Source organism: Bufo bufo, chromosome 5 (assembly GCF_905171765.1).
Source record: "Bufo bufo chromosome 5, aBufBuf1.1, whole genome shotgun sequence".
In the NCBI taxonomy this organism is placed as follows: Eukaryota; Metazoa; Chordata; class Amphibia; order Anura; family Bufonidae; genus Bufo; species Bufo bufo.
In genome coordinates this window covers 35,177,116-35,202,644 of record NC_053393.1, presented here as the reverse complement: position 1 = coordinate 35,202,644, position 25,529 = coordinate 35,177,116, and the positions used below count along the sequence as shown (strand labels likewise).

The following is a 25,529-nucleotide window of genomic DNA, read 5'->3' as shown; positions in this document are numbered from 1 at the left end:
CGAGGCAAACAAAAGGATGGTGGTAAAATAGTGAGATTTATTACAACATATAATTCTGGCCATGAGGAGTTTGTCTCTATACTCGAAAAACACTGGAATATATTACGGATGGATCATACCCTGCGGGGTTATCTACCTCAACATCCCTCTCTTATCTTTAGACGGGAAAGGAATTTAAAAGACATGCTAGTTCATAGTCACTATGAAGGCAAGATTACGGAGAATTTGTTCGGCTTTAAGGGTCCAAAATGGGGCTGTCGTCCCTGTGGAAAATGTGTTGCATGCCCCAACATTGTACGAATAAATACCTTTACAGATTGCACAGGGCAGAAGAATTATGAGATCACGCACACAATATCGTGCACAACAGTGGGGGTGATTTATGTTGCCACCTGCCCCTGCAATTTATCTTATGTAGGGATGACTTCGAGACAACTGAGACGACGAACAAGAGAACAGATCCTTGGAATTATGGGGGCGAAAGATGAAGAGGACCCCCAGAACCTGAAAACTATCCCACGACACTTCAAGATCCATCATAATAGTGACGCCTCTCTCCTCAAGGTAAGAGGGATCGACAGGGAGGGAATTGGAAAAAGGTTCTCGCACAGAAAGAAGTGAAATGGATTTTCGAACTCAATACTGTGATGCCATTTGGCTTGAACGAGGCCCTGAGTTTTTCACCATTTTTGGGGTAGTCCAATTTTTTTTTATTTCTTGTGCTAACTAATTCCTCTGTAGGTCTAAGTGGATGTTGATCTTCTTGACCTTTTTAATGTTCAATTTTATATTGTTTTATAATAAACACCCTTTCTGTGTTATTAGGTTATTTTGGGTTGCCAAATCTTGATGGCTAGATCGGACAGCATACTAAATTACATGGATTGATAAAACCTGGTGATGAACGAGATGAATTGTATGGGATGGAGAGCCTCAGTAAGGAGGGTGTGCAAATGGAGACTACACAGAGCGTTTTTTGAAACAAAAAATTGTCTTAACAAAGAAAAAAGGAAAATAAGCAAAGGTCCTATCTGTGTTGAATGGACATATATATTAACGTATCACCATATTCCTTTTTTTTCCCTTACTGTATTATACGTATATATTTGTGTACATTGCATATTATCAATAAGCGAACACTATATTTATTAATATGTAATTCTATAGAGTATGGCACTGTCACCGTTTTCTTTCACCTTTTATTTCATCACTCTTTTCACTCTATTTTTTCACGGGTTTAATTTTATTTCATCACCTACTTTATTCACTTGATCAGGATGTGTATACATATACATTTATCTAGATCTGTATTGCATCATCACTTGCGATTTTATTATATATTTATCTCCTCTTATTGGGTTTTGTGAGACATAATTGGGAGGTAAGAATTGTATCATGTCTGATGGATTATTATGTTATATACACTAGTTGCACTATTTAGGTTATATGTATTAAGGCAGATTGCCTGGATTTGTGGGAGGGGCTGAGGTCCGCCTCCAGCCTATTTAGGGCACTCCCCTTACCTGGCTCCTGCATCATTGAGGTCTGAGCTTTTGAGAGAGGAAGTCGCTTGTGGAGTTCCTGGAGAGTTACCTGCGAGTCACTGGATTTCTGGGAGTTTTTCGTTGCCATCCGTTCTGGATTTGGAGCATTCCGGTTCTATTTTTTCCGGCTTCACTCGGTTCACTGTGGGTCACGTTTGCCCGTTAGACTGCGAGTCATCCATACGGTGCAGCCGGGGCCTCACGGTTGCCCCCTGTACCGGTTCAATTCATTTAACCAAACGCTGCACCCATGTCACTGTTTTCTCGTACAAGTCACCAGTATTTCATTTCTGTCACGCCTTGTTCATGCTCAATTTGTCCACACCGTACCACCATTCCGGTCGGCCCCCTGCGGCATGCATGCAGTCGTTTTCTTGGGCAATCCCCCATTTCTGTTCATTTCATTTCACCAAACGCTGCACTAATGTCACGGCTTTCTCGCACAAGTCACCAGCTTTTCATTTCTGTCATGTCTTGTTCATGCATAAGGTATCTGCACCGTATCACCACTCCGGTCAACACCCCTGCGGCATGCAGGCAGTGGTTTCTGAGTCATCCATACGGTACAGCCGGGGAGCGCGGTTGCCCCCTGTACCGGTTCATTTCATTCATCAACGCGCACCAATGTCACGGATTTTTCATACAAGTCACCTGTATTCATTTCTGTCACGCCTGTTCATGCGCAATTTGTTCACAACCGTACCACCATTCTGGTCAACAGCTCTGCAGCAGGCGGCCAATGGTTCCTGGGTTAATCTCCCATTTCGGTTTGTTTCATCTCATACACGCTGCACCAATGTCACGGCTTCTCGCATCAATCACCGGCATCTCATTTCTCTCATGTCTTATTCTGGCGTCTTCCCACAGTACTAACACTCCGTTCAGCACCCTGGTGGTTCCGGGCTCATTCCCCATTGCTGGGTCAGTTCATATCACCCCACATCATCCACATTCATGCCCCCCCCCCCCCCCCCCACTCATGTTCATGTGCACGGCTACAGGTGCCAGCTGCGGTGCACCTGGTACACCCTCCATTCATGTCCGCCTCCACTGGGCATACCGCTGCCACAAGCTTCCCCTCCCCACCGCCTCCTTCCTGTTCCGCCGCTCCTCCTGCCGGCCGCGTCCCGGTGCCTGCCCCTGTACCATTCCATTTCACAATCATTTCACTCATGTCACGGTTTCTCGCTCACAAGTCACTTGCATTTCATGTCTGTCGTGCCTTTTACGAGGCACAAGGGACAAGACCACACAGCAGCCCTACTCCAGTCACCACCCTGCAGCAAGCCAGCCCAGGTTATTGTTCCTGGGTTTCCTCCCATTCCAGTTCAGCAAACCACCCTGCAACTCACTTACATTCATGGCCCCCCCCCCTTTCATGTCACAGCAGGGCCCAAAAAATCACACACTTGCTCACATGACCTTGCGCAGCTGAAAGGGCCACACTGCTCACACCCTCGCACGCACGCTGCTTCGGACGTCCCCTCCCCGCCACCTCCTGCCTGTTGCCGCTCCTCCTGCCGCGCGGCCGATGGCGCCCGGCCGCGTCCTGGGGCCTGGTCTGCGCATGCGCGGCCGGGGTTCTGCGCATGCGTGGCGATTTCGTCGGCGCATGCGCGGTGTCCCGGCGGCCGTGGGGGGGGGGGGGGGGGGGGGGGGGGACTCCGGACGAATGGGTTCACAAATAAATGGCTTTCATTTCACATGCTCCATGTCACTCCTCACACACAGTCACAAATCTTCCAAGTATGTTCCACATGACTCACTTTCACTTCACCTACACGTTCGTGGCCCCCCCCCCCCCGGTCATTTACGTGCGCAGTCACGGGGGCCAGCGGCGGTGCAACCTGCACACCCCCCATTCATTTCACCTCCACTGGGCTCACCGCTGCCATGACATCCCCTCCCCACCACAGCCTGCCTGGTTACCGCTCCTCCTGCCGCGCGGCCGATGGCGCCCGGCCGCGTCCTGGTGCCTGGTCTGCGCGTGCGCGGCCGGGGTTCTGCGTATGCGCGGCGATGCCGTCGGCGCGTGCGCGGTATCCCGGCGGCCGTGCGCGCCGCATCTGTTGCGGGGGGCCGCCGTCGGACGGCAGGGGAGCCTTCCAGCACGCCCCTCCAGTCATACACACCCCAGCAACCCCAATAAAAGAAAGGGAAACGCCATCTAACACCTTTGGAATAAACATGGAAGATCATGAGCCAGGCCCTCCTGTCCAAAATCATGCATGATCTTATAAATGCTCGTCTGGCTGGAAGGGCACAATTTCCCATACTCGCTCAGCGGCAAAGTGACTGTCTCAAAGGGGTTCTTCACCTTTTTGTTAACGATGATCTACCCTTCGGATGGGTCATCACCTATTGCAGGCACGCGCTTTCCGCCTGGCCATGGCCACACGGCACGCACTGGTCTCTTTCACACCAGGCGCAAGCTGTCATTTCATGAATAACCAGCCTGTTTGCCTTGCACACAAACCCTTCTTGTTAAAACACCCCACCGCCATTAGGTCAAACAGCCCCCACACATAAACATAAACCCACCACTTTGCCCCAGGGTCAAAAAAAATAAAAAATAAAAAAATAAAAAATAAATAAATAAATAAACTAAATTAAAAAAATAAAAAATAAATAAAAAAAAACGGGAATCCATACAGTCCGCACGATCACACGCTCCGCCACGTAATAAATCACAGGCCTCATTTCGCACATCACCCGCACAGGCGCTGCATTATTGCATATTCACGTTATGATCCTCTCGGGTCATGCTAATGTTTATACCACAGTCCACTCTCATCATACTACTTTCTGTTACCAGGTACGTACACCTGCTCTTAAACGATTTTCTCCTTACATTTCGGATGGTCCCGTCACTAAAAAAAAAACAAAAAAAAAAAACAATTAAAGGACACAGACCAATACGTTCCATTGGATTGCAAAACACACATTCCCACTTGTGCATGGCCATGCGCCACGCGCTGGTCTCTTCTCACACCAGGCGCAAGCTATCATTTCATGAACAACCGTCATGATCCTCCGGGTCATGCATATGTACCATGTACATTGTCACATTTCATCACACTATTTTATGTCTACCCTCCCCCTTTTTCAGGCGGTCAACCTATATTGTATTTTGCACTACCGTGTATCCGGAGAATTTTCTTACCACCAGGTACGTTCACCTGCTCATTTAACAAAAGTCTTCCTTACATTTCGAATGATCCCGTTAGGGTCAGTGTGCTGGCTTTAGGGGCACCATCATCCCACTAGGTTACATCCTTCTTGGCTTCGCCAGCAGTTAGTGGTCCCGCGAGGCCGACACCCCGCCTCAAACGTACAGAGGCACCCGCCCAACGCGCCACCTCGTTAGTAAGCCGCCTCGCGTGTTGCATAGAGAGGGCCTCACCTGTCACTCCCTTCCCCTAGTCCTGTCTTACAGTCACCGAGAGGCCAACGCTCCTGCCACTACCACAAGTGGCCTCATTAACCCCTCGTGCCAAATCATAGGTAGAGCCTCTCAAGCCGCTTGGCAAATTAGCAGGGCCTCATCTGTCACCATGCAAGTATAATTTTTTCGCCATCCGGCCTAGCTAGCTTGCCAGCACGATCCTGTGTTTCCCCAAGCTAATCAACTGTTTTGTTTTACCATGTCTCTGGAAGGGATAGAGAACTTCTCCCTACCTGGCACCCCTGCTAGATCCGTCACTGCTACCCAGGGAGACGGTCTAGCCAGTCCAGCACCCATCAGATCCTGGACAATCCCGCGCATAACGATGGAGTTAAGGTGACGGCTTGTTCCCTTCCCCGCCACGGCGAGGAGAGCAGAGCTTTTCCGGCTGCTGCGCTCGCCAACCGATAACAGGGAGGCAGGGGAAGGACCTAGCCAGTCCAGCACAGGGGATATACATACCATGCTGTCCTCTCTAAATGTCATCCATGTCTAAAGTCAACGCCAGGTTGGAGAGGCTGGAATCGGTCACCGCGACCCTCTCCCTGGCAGGGCCACCACCAGCAGCGTCACCGGCGCCGGCCGGATTGCCAGTGATCACGTCGACCGTTAGCCTGGAGGACCAAGAAGTCAGCCCGGCGCACATAATACCGGAGGAGGAACCTGGGGTACCCGTCGCCACCAAGAAGACAGAAGGGCCAGACACGGTCATCACCTTTCCTGGGTACCCAGTTGGATTCACCCTCAATGCAAGCCAGTTTGCCATCCGGGAAGATCCAGGACATTCTCGCCCACATAGACAACTACCTTCAACTCAGCAGCGGCAGCCGCAAAAAACGGCAGTCCCTGCTGGGCTCCCTGATCTTTGCCATGCGCATCCACCTCAGGGTCGCTCATTTATATCACGGCTCCTGCACCTCTCCCCTTTTTTCCACACGACTCGCACGGGTTGTCCCTGGATGCCCACGCTGCGGCAGGTCTGGGCATGTGGGGGAGATTTCTGTCCACCTGGAATGGCGGGAGCTTGTTTCTCCCTCAGCCGTCGGACTCTTCCCCCTCTATCTGGTCAGATGCGGCATCTACCACAGGCTTCGCGGCCATTTTTAGGAACGATTGGCTGTGGGGCAGCTGGCCTCCTGCGTTCCGGGGTTTGGAGAGATTCTCCACTGCCTCAGCGCTTTTCAAGATCTACCCCATCGTGGCGGCTGCCGTAGCGTGGGGTCATTCATGGGCAAACATGTCGGTCCGGTGCTATTCAGACAACCATACGACCTGCCAGTTCATCAACAGGATCGTTCCAAATCTCTCACAATCGTGAGGTTTCTGCGGAGACTTCCTTGGTTGGCCACTTGCAATAATTTCTTCTTACATTGTTTCCATGTCCCGGGGGGTGGGCAATACGGCAGCTGACAATCTGTCTCGCGTCAAATTTCAGGCATTTCATCAAGCTCTCCCATCAGCGTCACCCACGGCCTCCATCACTCCATCATTTCAAACAGCTCATTCTGGATTAGAAGGCATCATGCGGCATAGCCAGTCTTTGTCCCACTTAGCACTATCAGACAAATACACATAGAACATACGGCAGAGCGTTCACACTATTCAACAGGTTCCTGTTGGAACACAACATCACACACCCTTTTGTCATGACGTCTCTTCCGGGGTTGCTTCTTTTGCCACCTCAAACTCAAATGTCATACAACACCATCAAACTATATCTCACCGGCATTTCAACATCATATGCTAATCATACACCCCAATAACATCAGCTTCATGTCCTCGCACCAGATCAAATACATACTCAGAGGATTCAGGAAACGGAACCCGCACGTCCAGCCCAGAGGCTACCCATAATCAATCATATCTTCAAAGCATTATCCGACTTACTGGACGCCACGCCTCTTGAAACAGATGCCAACTCCATCATCAAAACGGCAATTTACTTGGCCTTCTACGGATTCCTGAGTTCCGGGAAATTCACTACAGCCTCCACGACCCGAACCTCACCTTGTCTTCTTGTCACCCGCGTGTCAAAACACATGGTTCACTACATCCTGTCCTTACCTCACTCCAAGAATAGTCAGCACTTACCGTCAACATTTCATATTACCCCACGCACAACAGATGATGTCCAGTCAGGGTCCTGGATGCTTACAATCAGCGTCACAAGTTCTACCCTCTCAACCGCTACTTCAACTACATGGTTCGGTACTCACCACCACCACCTTCATGACCCATGCCGGGTCATCCCTCACACAACTAGGCCTCAACGCAGCCAACTACTCAGGGCACTCCTTTCGCATTGGAGCCACGTTCACGGCCTCCAGTGCCAACATCCTCACTCATGTCATCAGGGAATTGGGGCGCTGGGAGTCATCCGCTTACGCGCAATACATTCCCAATCCAACACAAGAGTTAAGAGTGGCTTTCCAAAACATGTCGGGTCAAGCTATTGATACATCAATTGGCTACAATAAACTGGTTCATTTCCATTTTTGCCCTCTTCTTTCTCAGGCCTACCTCATCCTCGGTTTCGGCACACCTCAACCGACTGCACTCATTCCCTGCTTTCCCAGGGCTCTTCACTGTACTACCGTAAGCCCCTTACACAAGTATTAAGGCAGATTGCCTGGATTTGTGGGAGGGGCTGAGGTCCGCCTCCAGCCTATTTAGGGCACTCCCCTTACCTGGCTCCTGCATCATTGAGGTCTGAGCTTTTGACCCTCCCACCACTCCACTCATTTACAACTCATTTCTTCCATATCTTTTCCTTGGGTGGGCCCTCTTCTTTCTCAGGCCTACCTCATCCTCGGTTTCGGCACACCTCAACCGACTGCACTCATTCCCTGCTTTCCCAGGGCTCTTCACTGTACTACCGTAAGCCCCTTACACAAATATATATGTATGGCCTTTTCAATAGTTATTTGCACGACGAATGGAGGGTCTTAGCTCTAATTTGTGCCGCAGAGCGCTGGTTGCGTTCCAGCGTGGAACGCATCATGTGACCATGCTTCGCTGTTTTTACGGGATCTACAGCTGGCCTCTTCTTTGATACGGGAGGAGACTGCGTCGGCTGAATTGGGGCTGGTGCGTTTCACGGTGGATCGCATGCCGGATATCCGGTATGGCCGGCGCGCGATCTGCTTCGGCCAGCCGGCGTGGAATCATTATGCAGTCTGTGGTCATGAGCGACCCTGTTGGTATCCTATCTATGTCTCCCTCCTTCCATGTTATGATATGTGTGAATGTTATGAAGGTACGAGTGTCCGGACACTGACTGGACCGGAAGTGATTTGATGTGTTCCAGCGTGGAACGCATCGCACTTCCGGTTCCTGTTCCTGGGCGTGTGTTTGTTTGTAGTTCATGTGCTCCCAATCTACCCCAATTTGCAGACTATATATGATCAGTGTATACACACCACCACTATCCCTTGAGAAAGCGACCGCGAAACACGTGTTGGGATCCCGGACTGTCTTGGTCTGTATTTATCTTGACTGCATTTATCTCCCCTATGTTATTTTGTAGCCGTCGCACTATGCACTTTATATATACTAACTGTGGGCTGTGATTTATTACTTTTTTCTCACAGCTTGGGAGTTTTTATTGCAAGTTTTATGTACTATAATGTGACAGACCTGTGGATATCTATCCTGTGTGATTTAATGCTGCTAATGTATACGGATTTCTATGTTTTAAACAAGTGTATGTCCAATAAAAAAAATAATAATAATTTTGTAATTCTATATTACATGCTGTTCTGAGTCTAGTTTTGGGTATTTACTTGTAGTTAGTTTGGACAGCAATATACCGGGCGTTTTTTCGCTTTGCGATTTGGGTCTGAATTCAATATTGGTGCACCAAATGGCGGTATTTAAAATCTCTGAATGTAACCCAAATGTATTAAGGGTAAATCTCACAATGACATCTGCATCAAAGGCTGCCAACTAAATTTTTTGTGCCCAAATGAATTTGACAGCAGTATATAAGCCTGTAATTTCCCACGTGCTGATGCTGCAAGGCCTGAAAATAGTGCTTTTTGTCAAAAGAGTGTATTTTTAAAACCCCAGAAAATGATGGGTGTATTTCTACCTTAAATTGCACACTGACTAATCCAGATGTTGTAGTTTGCAAAAGAAAATGGTGATTTGCAATGTCCCAAAAGCTCAGATGCAGTGCTGGTGCACTGAGCATGCATAAAATGGCCGCCGCCGCCGACACCCACCTAACTAACAGAATTATAAAAGTTAGTATTTTTGGTCAATGGCCTCAGGGCAGGGTAAAACGATAGTGCCCTGCACCCACACAACTATTTCTCTGTAGATCGCTGAGTTAGATTCTCTCCTATTCTCTCCCTGAAATCACAAGTCCAGCAGCATCCTCTCTCTACACTTGTAACAGCAGAGTGACGTGCAGCGCTACGTGACTCCAGCTTATATAGAGGCTGGGTCACATGCTGCTCTGGCCAATCACAGCCATTAGTAGGCATTCCTGTGATGGCCTCTTGGGGCAAGTAGTATGACGCTTGTTGATTGGCTGCTGTGCAGCCTTTCAAAAAGCGCCAAGAAAGCGGCGAACACCGAACCCGAACTTTTACGGAAATTTTCGGGTCCAAAAATCCGAACCTGAACTTTACAGTTTGGGTTCACTCAACCCTAATCATGACAATTCAAGTTTGTGTTTACTGATTGTGCATGATACTGTACAGTTCTACATGGATGGCCGCGATGAGAAGAGACCTGGGCCCATAGCAAACTCAGAATAAACCACATTGGGAAATCAACCAAATGTCCTCAATTCTTTTCTGAATAAATGATAACACTTGACTGGCTGCTGCCACCACTAGAGGGAGCTAACTGCATATGTATTTATAAAACCCAGTATTGACTTCAGTGGGATCTGTATCAAGTTGTATTCAACTCCTCCCAGAGGCGGTCATGAAATAGAAATAAATTGTACTTCCAGAACGCAGCTCTGTTCTCGGCGTAGGTGCGGGACCCGCCTCTATCAGACAATGGGGGCATGTCCTTGCGATATGCCCCCATTGTCTGTGCTGGGAATACCCCTTTAATGCTAAGATAAATCAGTATTATGCATTCTGTCATAGAATTGCATTATGGTCCGTGGTAACGGAATCCATAAAGCAATTCAGCATATACCCGAACTCGAACTTCAAAACGTGAAGTTCGCTCAACCCTATTGAGGACCTATCCTGAGGACAACGCCTTTAAAGTTAAAATAGCAACCAAGGATCATTTACATCATTTAGCAGACGACACATCCGGAGGCCAAATGGTCGCTTTGTTTCAGTAATTTAAAAAATAAATAAAAAATCACACAGATGCTGCAAAGTAACAAGTTTATTGTTCTTTAATAAATACAATAATCCCCATTCATGTGGATACAACGAGCTCCTTTAACTAGTTCTAGAAAAATCACAGTTTTCTGCCCCAAAACACTTTAAAAATGAAAATATATAGAACACTGGATAATGAGTAACATAGAACAGGCTAAAATCAACTAAAGCAGAAATTAGACTGTTTTTTGGTCATGAAACAATAAAACATCGTTATCAAAAGGAAAAAATTTAATTGTTGCCATTGAACAAACAGAAATTTGGTGGAACCTTAGTAACAATAATTGAATGGGTTACAATAAAAAAAAAGTCTTCATTTGAACTTTTTTTAAAAAATTTTAAAAATTTTAGCAGCAATCATTTGTCTGATATATAGTTTATTGAACAGAATATTGTTAGCACTCTAAATCAACGCATGGATAACGGCAGCTGTAGCCGCTAAAAAGTTCTTAGCATATTCATTATGATGATTTTTCATGACCCTTATTTTAATAGTGTCCGTAATGATGGGGAAAAAAATTTGATACATGAAACGAGGTGGAAAAATTATTTAAAATAAAAATAATTTTGTAAAAATAAGCGTGATCATATTTGAAATATTTTTTTCACATAAAAAATTCCTCTAACAAGTTTTTTATAGTAAAAACTATTTCTTAGTATTTAAAACTACGAGAGATTTAGATGCACAACACATTTATAAATATCTTCAATTACGTATGTACATTTTTTAGTGCTAGGCAGCCCAGTATCGCTACAAATTGAGTGGTATTAAAAATTTTTAAAAAATTATGTGTTATATGAGCTAATGAAGCACAATCAAATGCAACATTTTTTAACTTGTGCTAATAACACAGGGTGAACTTTCTAGAACTTTACCATATGTTTTTGGAGTGTGGGCTACGAGAAGCTGGGTGCTAAATGTCACACTTCATCTTTGGTCCTCGAAAATTTTTCAGTATTCCAGAATTTATGCCAACTTTAACCCTTTGGCTGTCGTGATCGTACTCTCCAGAGATAAAACTATTCCTTCATCTGTACAAATTGGCAGGAAAGTTTACACTGATCACTGAGATCATTGATTTAGCAGGAAACTTCCATAGATTTGACGTTGTTGTGGTCCGGGTTGTTGGTGTTATTCACTTCCATTCTGGTGTCTGTGTGGGAGCGGCCGCGGTTCCCCTCGCCGGTCTGAGCTCTGCTTCTGTTACCTTCTCCGGTGTGGGAGCGGCTCCTAGTTCCTTCGTTGGTGTGAGATCGGCTTCTGTTACCATCCATGGAGGACACACTGGCTCCAGAGTTTGTTCTGGATCTCATCAGTCTCGTCATACTGGCAGCAGGCACTAAGAAAATACACAGCATTGTAATATATGGATCCACTAAGATGAACGCAAAGCTCAGGTAGTTAAAAAGCAGTTATATTCTTTCACGCAGGGGCAGCATTATCTTAGTTATATTCTTGTAAATAGGAGCAATATTATTATAGTAGTTATAGTTTTGTACATAGAAGGCAGTATTATAGTAGTTATATTCTTGTACATAGGAGCAGTATTATAGTAGTTATATTCTTGTACATAGGAGCAGTATTATAGTAGTTATATTCTTGTACATAGGAGACAGTATTATAGTAGTTATATTCTTGTACATAGAAGGCAGTATTATAGTAGTTATATTCTTGTACATAGGAGGCAGTATTATAGTAGTTATATTCTTGTACATAGGAGCAGTATTATAGTAGATCTATTCTTGTACATAGGAGCAGTATTATAGTAGTTATATTCTTGTACATAGGAGCAGTATTATAGTAATTATATTCTTGTACATAGGGGCAGTATTATAGTAGTTATATTCTTGTATATAGGAGGCAGTATTATAGTAGTTATATTCTTGTACATAGAAGCAGTATTATAGTAGTTATATTCTTGAACATAGGAGGTAGTATTATAGTAGTTATATTCTTATACATAGGAGCAGTATTATAGTAGTTATATTCTTGTACATAGGAGACAGTATTATAGTAGTTATATTCCTGTACATAGGAGCAGTATTATAGTAGTTATATTCTTGTATATAGGAGCAGTATTATAGTAGTTATATTCTTGTACATAGGAGCAGTATTATAGTAGTTAGATCTTGTACACAGGAGCAGTATTATAGTAGTTATATTCTTGTACATAGGAGGCAGTATTATAGTAGTTATATTCTTGTACATAGGAGCAGTATTATAGTAGTTATATTCTTGTACATAGGAGGCAGTATTATAGTAGTTATATTCTTGTACATAGGAGACAGTATCATAGTAGTTATATTCTTGTACATAGGAGCAGTATTGTAGTTGTTATATTCTTGTACATAGGAGCAGTATTATAGTAGTTATATTCTTGTACATAGGAGGCAGTATTATAGTAGTTATATTCTTGTACACAGGAGCAGTATTATAGTAGTTATATTCTTGAACATAGGAGGTAGTATTATAGTAGTTATATTCTTATACATAGGAGCAGTATTATAGTAGTTATATTCTTGTACATAGGAGACAGTATTATAGTAGTTATATTCTTGTACATAGGAGCAGTATTATAGTAGTTATATTCTTGTACATAGGAGGCAGTATTATAGTAGTTATATTCCTGTACATAGGAGCAGTATTATAGTAGTTATATTCTTCTATATAGGAGCAGTATTATAGTAGTTATATTCTTGTACATAGGAGCAGTATTATAGTAGTTAGATCTTGTACACAGGAGCAGTATTATAGTAGTTATATTCTTGTACATAGGAGGCAGTATTATAGTAGTTATATTCTTGTACATAGGAGACAGTATCATAGTAGTTATATTCATGTACATAGGAGCAGTATTATAGTAGTTATATTCTTGTACATAGGAGCAGTATTATAGTAGTTATATTCCTGTACATAGGAGCAGTATTATAGTAGTTATATTCCTGTACATAGGAGCAGTATTATAGTAGTTATATTCTTGTACATAGGAGCAGTATTATAGTAGTTATATTCTTGTACATAGAAGCAGTATTATAGTAGTTATATTCTTGTACATAAGAGCAGTATTGTAGTTGTTATATTCTTGTACATAGGAGCAGTATTATAGTAGTTATATTCTTGTACATAGGAGGCAGTATTATAGTAGTTATATTCTTGTACACAGGAGCAGTATTATAGTAGTTATATTCTTGTACATAGGAGGCAGTATTATAGTAGTTAGATCTTGTACATAGGAGGCAGTATTATAGTAGTTATATTCTTGTACACAGGAGCAGTATTATAGTAGTTATATTATATTCTTGTACATAGGAGCAGTATTATAGTAGTTATATTCTTGTATATATTGGGCAGTATTGTAGTAGTTATATTTTTTCATATAGGAGGCAGTATTATAGTAGTTATATTCCAGTTTGTAGCAGTTATATCCTTTTATATAGAGGCCATTAACTACTATAATACTGCCCCTGTGCACTAGAATATAACTACTATTCCCTGATGAGCGGCATGACGTAGGCGTGCCGCGCTCCGCCTCTGGCCGCCCTCTCCTCTCTCCCTGCCTCACCGCCTCATCGCTGCGCTCTGCCGATTTCCTCGATGTGGTGCCGGGATCCTAAAGAACGCCACCCGCTGATCAGACCTGGTTAGCGGAGCCCAGATGCTCTGGAGGGGAGTCAGCCGGCTGCTGGTGCCTGTGGTGAGCCTCCGCTGAATATCAATCTTTTGGGGGATGCCGAACGCTGAGGGCCGATTGATCTGACTTCCTACGGTGTTCCTGCTGCTGGGACCGGTCGTGTGGTGCTCCATCGCTGTGGATCTGCTGGGCGCCAGGTGCTGGAGCTGCTGGAGCTGCGCTCTGTTCTGTGTTGCCAGGCTATCGCGGCTTGCCCGATACACCTCGTTGTGATCAGCTGGTTTCTCTCTGGCTGCCTGGGAGGTGCCGGGTATCGGAGCTGGTAAGATACCGGGGCTTGCAGGATATTAGTTAAATCGGGATCTCGACTCCTCTGGGGGAAGTGGGGGTTCGGGGCCGGATGCAGGTGGCATGGGGTGCTTTTCAACATCTCTGAAACAATGACTTGTGAATTTTCTGGCTCTTGGAGCGGGTGAGGGGTGGTAGTGGGGTGGTGTCCCCTAACCTACTGCGGTATTACTGTTATTAGGTTTTGTGGGCAGCTGTGCCCGCCGTGAGCTTTGGGTTTATTCCCTGGTGCAGCTGCGGTGCCCGCTGGAGTCTGCGGCTCCGCTGTTTGGTGAACTAACCCCCCCCCCCCTCTTTCCATAAGGTATAGAGGACTATATAAGGAATAAAAGACCCCCTTCGCCCTATAGTCCTGGCCCCTGCCTTCTTTCTTATGGATGGACTGGCAATTGGAAAGTTTCTGGACAAAATTTCTGGACACTTCAATATTGTCTGCGGAACTAGAGACATCAGTCTTATTTAGGGGATATATAAATCTGATCTTTGGTAACCTGTTAAAGGGTTTCTATCCCTTTGTATCACATAATTAGCTGTCAGACACTAGCGATCCGCTAGTGTCTGCTCTGCTTAACCATCCTACTATAATCGCTTGTGGGACAGCGGTTTTGCTAAAAAACGAACTTTTATAAATATGCTAATGAGCCTCTAGGTGCTATGTGGGTGTCATTAGCACCTAGAGGCTCCGTCTACCTTCATAAACGGTCGCCGCCCAGCGCGTCCCTCCAGCCCGCCCATCTCCTGCTGAATGCGATCCTCCGTGTGACGCAGCGGACGAATTCTCGCGCATGCGCCGTGCGCGGCTGTATTCGGCCCATTTGAGATGTCTGAGCTAGCGGACGAATTCTCGCGCATGAGCCGTGCGCGGCTGTATTCGGCGCATTTGAGACGTCTGAGCTGGGAGCAGACATTCAATGCGCATGCGCCGAATACAGCCGCGCACGGCGCATGCGCGAGAATTCGTCCGCTGCGTCACACGGAGGATCGCATTCAGCAGGAGATGGGCGGGCTGGAGGGACGCGCTGGGCAGCGACTGTTTATAGTATCATGCCTGCTATTCTTCTTATGCAAGAGGTGTTAGTGTATATATTCATCGCGGGCTGGATTTCCAACCACTAGATAGTATCATTGATAAAGAAGGGAGATATGTATTTCTCCACGGGTACTGGAAAGGGCAGGAGGTGATATTGGCCTTCATCTATGTCCCCCCGCCATTTAAACCAACGGTTTTCTCTCATCTAGCCCAATATATAACTTCTAAAAATCAATGTGCCTTATTGGTGGCAGGTGATTTCAATGCAGTACTGGACCCTGAGTTAGATCGGTTTTCCTCTGCATCCGGGCGAGGCCGCAGCGGATCTCCTTTGATCGCTGTGTGCCAGGAGCTGGCGCTGGTGGATATCTGGCGCCACCTCTATGGCAACAAAAAAATCTTTTCTTGCTTTAACCATTCATACGGGTCTATGTCCCGTATTGACTTGGCCTTCGCAAGTCGGGATCTGTGCGGCCGCGTCCTGAGGATGAGGTATGAACCGCACGGAATTTCGGATCATTCCCCAGTTCTGATTGCGTTTACGGAGGATTTACCCTCCGGAAGAACTTTTAAATTGAACCCGCATTGGTTTGTGGTGATTGGGGAGCAGTCCCGAGTAGATCAGGATATTCGGGAGTTCTGGGGCTTCAACGTTGGTTCGACACACATACACTTTGTGTGGGACGCGTTGAAGGCCCACATTCAGGGTTTGTACTTTAATAAGATCCATAGATTTAGAAAGGAAGCACGACGAAGGGAGAAAGAACTCACAGACTTAATAAGGAGCCTACGTGCTGCACTGATTGTTTGCCATAGCGAGCAACTTATCACCCGAATAAAGGAGGCTAACTTTCAGCTTAAGACACTTTTATATAAAAAGGCACAACACAAGCTTTTGTTTCAGGGCCAAAATCGTTTTTGTGAGTCTGGTAAAACAGGTAGGTTTTTGGCTCGGTTGGTGGCCAATCAGAGAGAGGACACCTCTATAAAAGAGATTAGGAATTCACAGGGAATTGGAGTGAGATCAGTAGAGGAGATTAGAGAGGAATTTGTGAAATATTACTCTACTCTATATAAATCTGAGGCTGTGGTTAGTCGTTCTGACATTGATTATTATCTTCAACAACTATCGCTCTCCCAGCTATCTATTGAAGCCAGTAAAATGTTGGATTCCCCCATTCTTTTGGAGGAACTTCAGGAGATTCTCCCGGCCCTAAAGTATAGTTCATCTCCCGGTTTAGATGGCCTGCCATTTGAAATCTATAGGTATCATGCTAAATCACTCTTGCCTATCCTCCTTCGGGTTTTTAATGAATCCTGTGCATTTGGTTCTTTACCCCCTTCATTTAGGGAAGCCGTGATTGTCATGGTCTTGAAGAAGGATAAGGACCCATGCGATGTGGGGTCATATAGACCTATATCGCTCCTAAACACCGACTATAAGTTTTTTGCAAAAAGTCCTTGCTACTCGCTTGAAGAGGGTTATAGCCAGTCTGGTGCATCCCGACCAGACGGGCTTTATCCCGGGTCGACAAATTCATACAAGTATAAATAGGGTATATTTGAATCTGTCTGTAGGAGGCGGTGCGGACCACTCCGTCCTGTCATTAGATGCCGCAAAGGCGTTTGACAGGATGGAGTGGCCTTTTCTTTGGGGTACAATGTCTGGTTTTGGTTTTGGGAAACCCTTCTTGGAAATGACTCAAATGTTATACGAACAGCCGGTTGCATACATTAAGATTAATGGTATCGGTTCCTCTCCTGTTATGATGCGGAGAGGGATGAGACAGGGTTGCCCCCTGTCTCCTCTCCTCTTCGCGCTTTTTATTGAACCGCTGGCTTGTCGGATTCGTCTTGATAAATCTATAGAGGGCTTTGGGCTCGCGGGAGTGAGCGACAAAATAAGTCTATACGCAGACGACGTGATTCTGTTTTTGGATCAGGGTTATAAAATCCTCCCATATGTTATAGAGGTAATAGAACAGTATGGCAAACTATCAGGGTATATGATTAATTGGATAAAGTCATCGCTCCTCCCGCTGAGCCAGAAAGCTCTAGATGTAGGGACGCGAGTTCGAGTTTTGGCCCCTGATGATACCTTGGATTATTTGGGGGTTAAGATTGGGATTCCAATAAGTAGGTTTTATGAGCTTAATCTGGCCCCAATTTTAGATAAAGTTAGGACCAAGGTTGGCGCTTGGCGCAAATTGAATCTGGCACAGATAGATCGAATCGCATTAATTAGAATGATTATTTTGCCTATGGTTCTGTTCCCAATTTGTGCCTCTCCTATTTGGATTGATGACATCTTCTTCCATAGATTGGAGACCTCTATTAATGACCTAATCTGGGGCAGAAAGAGGGTGCGTATAAAGCAGAGATATTTATGCTTGTCGGAGGTGGATGGTGGGCTTTCATTTCCCTTCTTTCAGGGTTATTATTTATGTGCACAGATTCAACGGTGTTGTAATGGGAAAGAGAACCTACTTATACGTTTTCTGAATAAAGTTATTAATAAGCCAATAGATAATATTTTTGCATGTTTGGAAACAGGGATTATGGGAATGAGGAAGTCGTTGTTGATCCCTTATTCACTACAGAGGGTGTGGAATAGGTTAAAAGAAATACTTAAAGTTCCCGGCCCGCTTGTTTTTACCCCTTTGTGGAGGAACGAGGGGCTAGAGGAATTTTGTAAAATTACTGAATTTGGTTATTGGACACGTAAAGGCATCAGTAGGGTGTCTCACTTATTTTATTTAGGTCATTTTAAGTCATTTTCAGAATTTGGTTTAACCGATAGTTCATCACTAGACTTATTTATGTATGCACGCTTGAAACATATATTTGAAGCCTCTAGGAACAGGGGCCGTATTTTTCCACAAGAGAATATTTTCTTTGATTACTGTGATGCACAGAGGGATGTGAAGGTGAAGCTATCTAGCTTATACGCTAAATTTCGTAGAGCACTGGCAACTGTAACGCCTTTTAAAAGCCCAAGTAGATGGGAGCAAGAGCTGAATTGCTCCCCTCTACAGTGGTCCACTATATCTATAGGAACGTGAGAAGGGCGACAGTTTCCAGTGCACATAGATTAATCCAATTTAAGATTCTCCATAGACTGTATTATACCCCTAAAACCCAGGGAAAATTTCCCCAGAATAGGGATCGGGTTTGTTGTTGCCCTAAATGCGGATATGTGAATGCGAATTATGTCCATTTGCTTTGGAGCTGCAGCAAAGTCAGGAAATTCTGGGATGAGGTTTTTCTTGCCCTACAAAAGGAATCCTCAATGAATTATAACCCGGGGATCTTGATAGTAATCTTTGGTGATTTTGGCTCAGAAACAGAAGTTCCCTCGTATGTCAGACGGATCTGGATGAGAGGATTGATGGTAGCAAAGGTCATATTGGTCAGGTATTGAGGCGCTGCCGCCCCGCCCTCGTCAAGGGAGTGGGCTTTATACTTTCAGCAAATTAAAATATATGAAGAGATTGAAAGGAATCGGAGAGATGCACGTAGAAATAACCTATTTGTGTTTTGCGCCTTTTTTTGACTGAACTGAGGGCAACGACAGCCATTGGGGGGGGGGGGGGTTGTTATGGGAATGCTTATGTTTTTCTTTGCTATGTACACGGTCGTGATATGTGATATATTTATATATATATTATACACTAAAGTGATTATTAATTGGCAAAAAAAAAAAAAAAAAGAATATAACTACTATTATAAAAGTTATGTGCCCAAATTGTGGTCACTGCTGCTAAAATGAAATTAAAAGAAATCTATGCTCGATCCTGTTGGATCATGTTTCTTACACTTTGTTCACACTGTAATTTTACATAGTTAACTGTATTGAGTCTATGCAGATATAAAAGCAATATAAATATCTAATGGTGTATGCAATTTATTATCATACTTACTGTAGCCCATGCCTTGGACGAAATATTTAAAGGCTTCAGCAAGCTTGGCAGGCTGAAAACAATAACAATTTACAGTGATGAAAGACCAGTAGTTACAATTACAACTCGTTGGAATTTTTTTAAATGTGGTTTTATTTAAAATTTACTTAAAAAATTGATAATTACCTGAACAACTTGTGGAAATCCTCCACAGTCTGACATCTGCAGGTAATAAAGAAACATATTTTTAATGATATGAATAAATATGATGAGGTTGATAGACCATAATTTTTTCATATGTAGGTACCACCTCTCTACCAGTTCTTTCAGCCAAAGACATATGTTTGTACATGCGACTAAGACTAGTACTGCAGCATTGCCCCATTCAAGTTCTTGTGCACATTGCTGATTGCTGGAGTTACCATTTTGTATAGTAATCATCAGCCTCTTCATGCTATGAGTCCATGCAGGACACTAGCCCATAAAGAAGGTAACTGGGTCCTACCTTTAGTAATGTAGTCTTAGTTGGGTCAAGTTTTGAGTTGCATTCCACCTTAAAAATAAATACAAATAATGTTATCTCAAAACATTTTAAAAAACAAAACAAAAGTTTAACAATGACCATAGAAAGTTAATTTGAAGGGGTGGTCCCTATGGACATTTTTCTGTGAAGGCAATAAACAAGGACTTAGCTAGGCGTGCTGTTGGAGCATTTGTTATAGGTGCTGGGAGGAGAGTGCCACTGCTTGGCTTTAACGCCAACCGGAGGAGTTCCCATTTATTCAAATTTGTGACGCTTCTCTGTCTGGAGGACCATCTGCATTCATAGACTGGTTGAGTGGAGCATGTCTATGTTCTACGGTGTTACATCCGTCTAAAATAACAACTCAACAGCGTAGGGGTAAGGGACTGCTAAAAGCTGAACCCTCAGCAGTCACCTTATTGGTGAGAGGCCTACCTGCACAAATGGGTTGGCCGGTTTGAACTTTTCTTGAAGATGAAAAAATGTCTGCTTATGCTCCTGATGGATTGGCCATTACAGTTTCATCCAGTTTTTAGGGGCTAGATAAGGGCTAGAAATTTCCCAGTGTCTAGTTGGTTTCCCTCCACCACAGACTTAAAGATGCCTTGTTGGCCATTAAACATGGATGTCAAGGAAGACTTATTCAGAGGAAGACCTTTTGGTGTAGAGATGCTCAGCTTCCATTTTATGTTATGATAAGTTGTAGCCTTCAAGCTCTGGCAGGTCTTGTCTGTAATGTCTATAAAATGTATGCCATTCATATTACTCCAGTCCAACCACTGCCTTTGTTGATGTGGTCTATGAATGATAGGAGCACAATCCTTGGAAGTCTATGAGTTTAATGATTAGTTCATGGTTTATGAACTTACCACAGCATCTACAGCAGGAGAGCTATCACCAACGACCAGCAGGGCAGGACATCTAAAACACAGAATGAACCTTGTTTAGACATCACCTTCCATATCACATCAAAACTGCTCTGCAAAGATAAACTAAGTATGTATATCAAAAGGTATTTGTCAAAACATTACACCCAATAAAGGTTGCCCAAAGGTCCGACTACCATTTTGGGGTCTTCAGATATATGCAGGACCCAGGTTTTTATATATTTTGGCCTAATGGTGCTTGCCTGTTCTAGATAGTGAAATGTAATCAAGTTTAAGCTGGGCCTACACATTCTCTTTTCTTCTACCAATTTCAACAGTATCAGAAGACCATATCATGTATATGGTGTCAACCCAGCTGCCCTTGTTATGTTTGAGAAAACAATGGTTAGATTGCAATTGGTCTAATCCTGTGTTTCCCCTTCTACATGACTATGAAGTCTCCGGCAGTCTTCTAGATTGAGAGGGCTGGAGAATTAGGTAAGGATGATCCTCACAGATTCAACTCCATAGACAATTGGTTACATGGGGCATAACTGTACACTCCTCAGGGACGGGGCTTATTGTGATCACTTTGCTACCCCTAGCTATATCCATAACTTGATCTACAGGGTGGGCCATTTATATGGATACACCTTAATAAAATGGGAATGGTTGGTGATATTAACTTTCTGTTTGTGGCACATTAGTATATGTGAGGGGGGGAACTTTTCAAGATGGGTGGTGACCACGGCGGCCATTTTGAAGTCGGCCATTTTGAATCCAACTTTTGTTTTTTCAATAGGAAAAGGGTCATGTGACACATCAAACTTATTGGGAATTTCACAAGAAAAACAATGATGTGCGTGGTTTTAACATAACTTTATTCTTTCATGAGTTATTTACAAGTTTCTCTTTGTTTACAGACATTGACATGTCGCCGAGGTTAACACGTGAGGAGCGGATAGAAATTGTGTTGATGTCTGGTGAACGCAGTAACCGGGTCATTGCAGCAGATTTCAATGCAAGACACCTAACGAGACCACCCATCTCCCATGCTACAGTTAGCAAACTGCTTGCTAAATTTCTTGAAACTGGCTCAGTGTTGGATTTGCCAAAATGTGGACGCATGAAATCTGTCTCTAATGAAGAAACATCAGTGGCTGTCCTAGCTTCATTCAGCAAGAGCCCATAGCATAGCACTCGCCGCATGTCACTGGAGAGTGGCATTAGTCGAACATCCCTTCGGGCGAATATTAGCTACTCACAAATGGCACCCTTACAAACTCCAGCTACTGCAGCATCTCAACGAGGATGACCCAGATCGGCGCACTGAATTTGCAGAATGGGCAAAACAAAAATTGGAACAGGACCCTCAGTTTACGCAGAAGGTTTTGTTCAGTGATGAGGCAAACTTTTATGTGAATGGTGAAGTTAACAAACAAAACCACCGCTATTGGTCTGACACTAACCCACATTGTATAGATCCCTCCAAGACTGTTGGAACAAAAAAATTGATGGTATGGTGTGGTATATGGGGTACAAAGATAGTGGGGCCATTCTTCATCAATGGAAACCTCAAGGCCACTGGATATGCAAAATTGCTACATGATGATGTGTTTCCCTCTTTATGCACTGAAGCTGGCACGTTCCCTGGGTTTTTCCAGCAAGATGGTGCACCACCACATTATGGGTGTCAGGTCCGAGCATTCCTAGATGAACGTGAATGTGGATTGGTCGTCGTGGGCCAGTTGAATGGCCCCCAAGGTCTCCCGATCTGACCCCCTTAGACTTTTATCTTTGGGGTCATCTGAAGGCAATTGTCTATGCTGTGAAGATATGAGATGTGCAGCACCTGAAACTACAGATACTGGAAGCCTGTGCTAGCATTTCTCCTGCGGTGTCGCTATCAGTGTGTGAAGAGTGGGAGAAGAGGGTTGCATTGACAATCCAACACAATGGGCAGCACATTGAACACATTTTATAAGTGGTCAGAAACTTGTAAATAACTCATGAAAGAATAAAGTTACGTTAAAACCAAGCACACCATTGTTTTTCTTGTGAAATTCCCAATAAGTTTGATGTGTCACATGACCCTCTTCATATTGAAAAAACAAAAGTTGGATTCAAAATGTCTGACTTCAAAATGGCCGCCATGGTCACCACCCATCTTGAAAAGTTTCCCCCCTCACATATACTAATGTGCCACAAACAGGAAGTTAATATCACCAACCATTCCCATTTTATTAAGGTGTATCCATATAAATGGCCCACCCTGTAGAATGCATACATTTTCATTCCTACATTAAATCCTTTAAACCCAAGATAGATAAGATCTTGGAAGGAAGAGGGACTGCCCAGGCAGTATTAGGTGGACTTGGCCTTTAATTTATCCAGGTTTTTTGTCTGTCCAATTCAATCCTTGTATGATAAATAATATGAAATCAACATTTAAATTGTGTTCAAGAATGGACATACTGATGAGCAGATATATGGTTTATGGTTAAAGAACTTTTAAAAAAAACATTTAGACTTTTGCTATTTCTGGAAAAATGAAATTGCAGCAAATACCAATAATAATTTGGTGACATTTGCAAGAAGAATCTTCCACTTACTTCAATGTAACTGCATTTGTTCCGGGTATTGGGCGTTCAATCTCAAGGTCTCTTCGGCTATGAAAAACAAGAAAGAAAAATAAACCTTTTTAGTGGGAACACTAATTTACCTGTGTAAGATGATCATAAAGAGAACAGTTCCCTATCGGGCTCGTTCACACGACCGTGCCATTTTTTGCGGTTCGCAAATTTCGAATTCGCAAAAAACAGATGCCGCCCGTATGCGGATCGGAACAGGAGGCCCATTACAGAAATGCCTATTCTTGTCCGCAAAACGGAAAAGAATAGGACAGGACTCCTGCTGGACCACGGAATGGAGAAACGGATGCGTACAGCACACAGAATGCTGTCCGCATCTTTTGCGTACCATTGCAATGAATGGTTCCGTATACAGACCGTATTCGGAATGCAGAAAACGTCCCGTATACGGAAAGCAAAATACGTTCGTGTGAACGAGCCCTTAGGCTGCGCAGCTTGAAAACTCCCTCGACTAAGAGAAAGTATGCTGCTGCAAAGACCCCCTGAGCTCTCCCGTGACTGAATCATAGAGAGAACTGTGCAGCTGTACAGTTGCTGCACAGTCCTCTATATCCCTCCCTGAGGTCATATCTATGATCAGGGCATGGAGGAAACGGGAAGCTGAGCTATCAGTTTAATTGGGAAAACAGAGATATTGTTAGACAGGGGGAGGGGACGCTTAAGAAGGCATATACATCACATATATCACATAGAGACATATGGTGCAGAATTCTATGTAAAAGGGGAATATGGAGCAGTCTGTGTAACATGGGGAGCAGTTTATGTAACTTAGAGACATGAAGAGGGTGAGAAGTCTGTGAGAAAGCAGGGGGCATGCATAGCAGTCTGTGTGTGTGGGCATGTATCTTTGATCTAGTTGCTGCCTCCCTGCTACAGTGGGAATGCTGGAGCCTGGAGGGGTGAATAACCACCAGGAAAATTTTCAGAACACTTTAGGAAATGAAAGGTGAACTCTGACTACAAAGCCTTAAAAACACTGTTAAAAAGTATTAAGAGGTAGTATTATAGTAATAACTGTATATTCATTTCCATAGAAGGCAGTGTTATAGTAGTTATATTCCTATACATAGGAGCAGTATTATAGTAGTTATATTCTTGTACATAGGAGGCAGTATTATAGTAGTAATATTCTTGTACATAGGAGCAGTATTGTAGTAGTTATATTACTGTACATAGGAGCAGTATTATAATAGTTATATTCTTATACATAGGAGCAGTATTATAGTAGTTATATTCTTGTAAATAGGAGCAGTATTATAGTAGATATATTCTTGTACATAGGGGCAGTATTATAGTAGTTATATTCTTGTACATAGGAGCAGTATTATAGTAGTTATATTCTTGTACATAGGAGAGCAGTATTATAGTAGTAATATTCTTGTACATAGGAGGCAGTATTATAGTAGATATATTCTTGTACATAGGGGCAGTATTATAGTAGTTATATTCCTGTACATAGGAGCAGTATTATAGTAGTTATATTCTTGTAAATAGGAGCAGTATTATAGCAGTTATATTCTTGTACATAGGAGGCAGTATTATAGTAGATATATTCTTGTACATAGGGGCAGTATTATAGTAGTTATATTCTTGTTAATAGGAAGCAGTATTATAGTAGTTATATTCCTGTACATAGGAGCAGTATTATAGTAGTTATATTGTATAGGAGCAGCATTATAGTAGTTATATTCTTGTACATAGGAGGCAGTATTATAGTAGATATATTCTTGTATATAGGAGCAGTATTATAGTAGTTATATTCTTGTACATAGGAGCAGTATTATAGTAGTTATATTACTGTACATAGGAGCAGTATTATAGTAGTTATATTCTTGTAAATAGGAGCAGTATTATAGTAGTTATATTCTTGTACATAGGAGGCAGTATTATAGTAGATATATTCTTGTACATAGGGGCAGTATTATAGTAGTTATATTCTTGTACATAGGAGCAGTATTATAGTAGTTATATTCTTGTACATAGGAGAGCAGTATTATAGCAGTAATATTCTTGTACATAGGAGGCAGTATTATAGTAGATATATTCTTGTACATAGGGGCAGTATTATAGTAGTTATATTCCTGTACATAGGAGCAGTATTATAGTAGTTATATTCTATAGGAGCAGCATTATAGTAGTTATATTCTTGTACATAGGAGGCAGTATTATAGTAGTTATATTACTGTACATAGGAGCAGTATTATAGTAGTTATATTCTTGTAAATAGGAGCAGTATT

General features: G+C 43.5%; 1 protein-coding gene across 1 annotated transcript in view; it reads right to left on the bottom strand.

The window, feature by feature from the left end:
* Nucleotides 1–10,686: 10,686 nt before the first annotated feature.
* Nucleotides 10,687–25,529, bottom strand: part of NDRG1 (N-myc downstream regulated 1) — a 47,911-nt gene continuing 33,068 nt past the window's right edge. The window contains exons 11-16 of the mRNA XM_040432545.1: nucleotides 23,254–23,310; nucleotides 20,645–20,696; nucleotides 19,758–19,805; nucleotides 19,439–19,474; nucleotides 19,274–19,325; nucleotides 10,687–11,683 (exon numbers count right to left, since the gene is read on the bottom strand). Of these exons, the coding sequence (XP_040288479.1) occupies nucleotides 11,424–11,683; nucleotides 19,274–19,325; nucleotides 19,439–19,474; nucleotides 19,758–19,805; nucleotides 20,645–20,696; nucleotides 23,254–23,310 (505 nt within the window). The 3' untranslated portion in view covers nucleotides 10,687–11,423. The remainder of the gene's footprint in view (nucleotides 11,684–19,273; nucleotides 19,326–19,438; nucleotides 19,475–19,757; nucleotides 19,806–20,644; nucleotides 20,697–23,253; nucleotides 23,311–25,529) is intronic.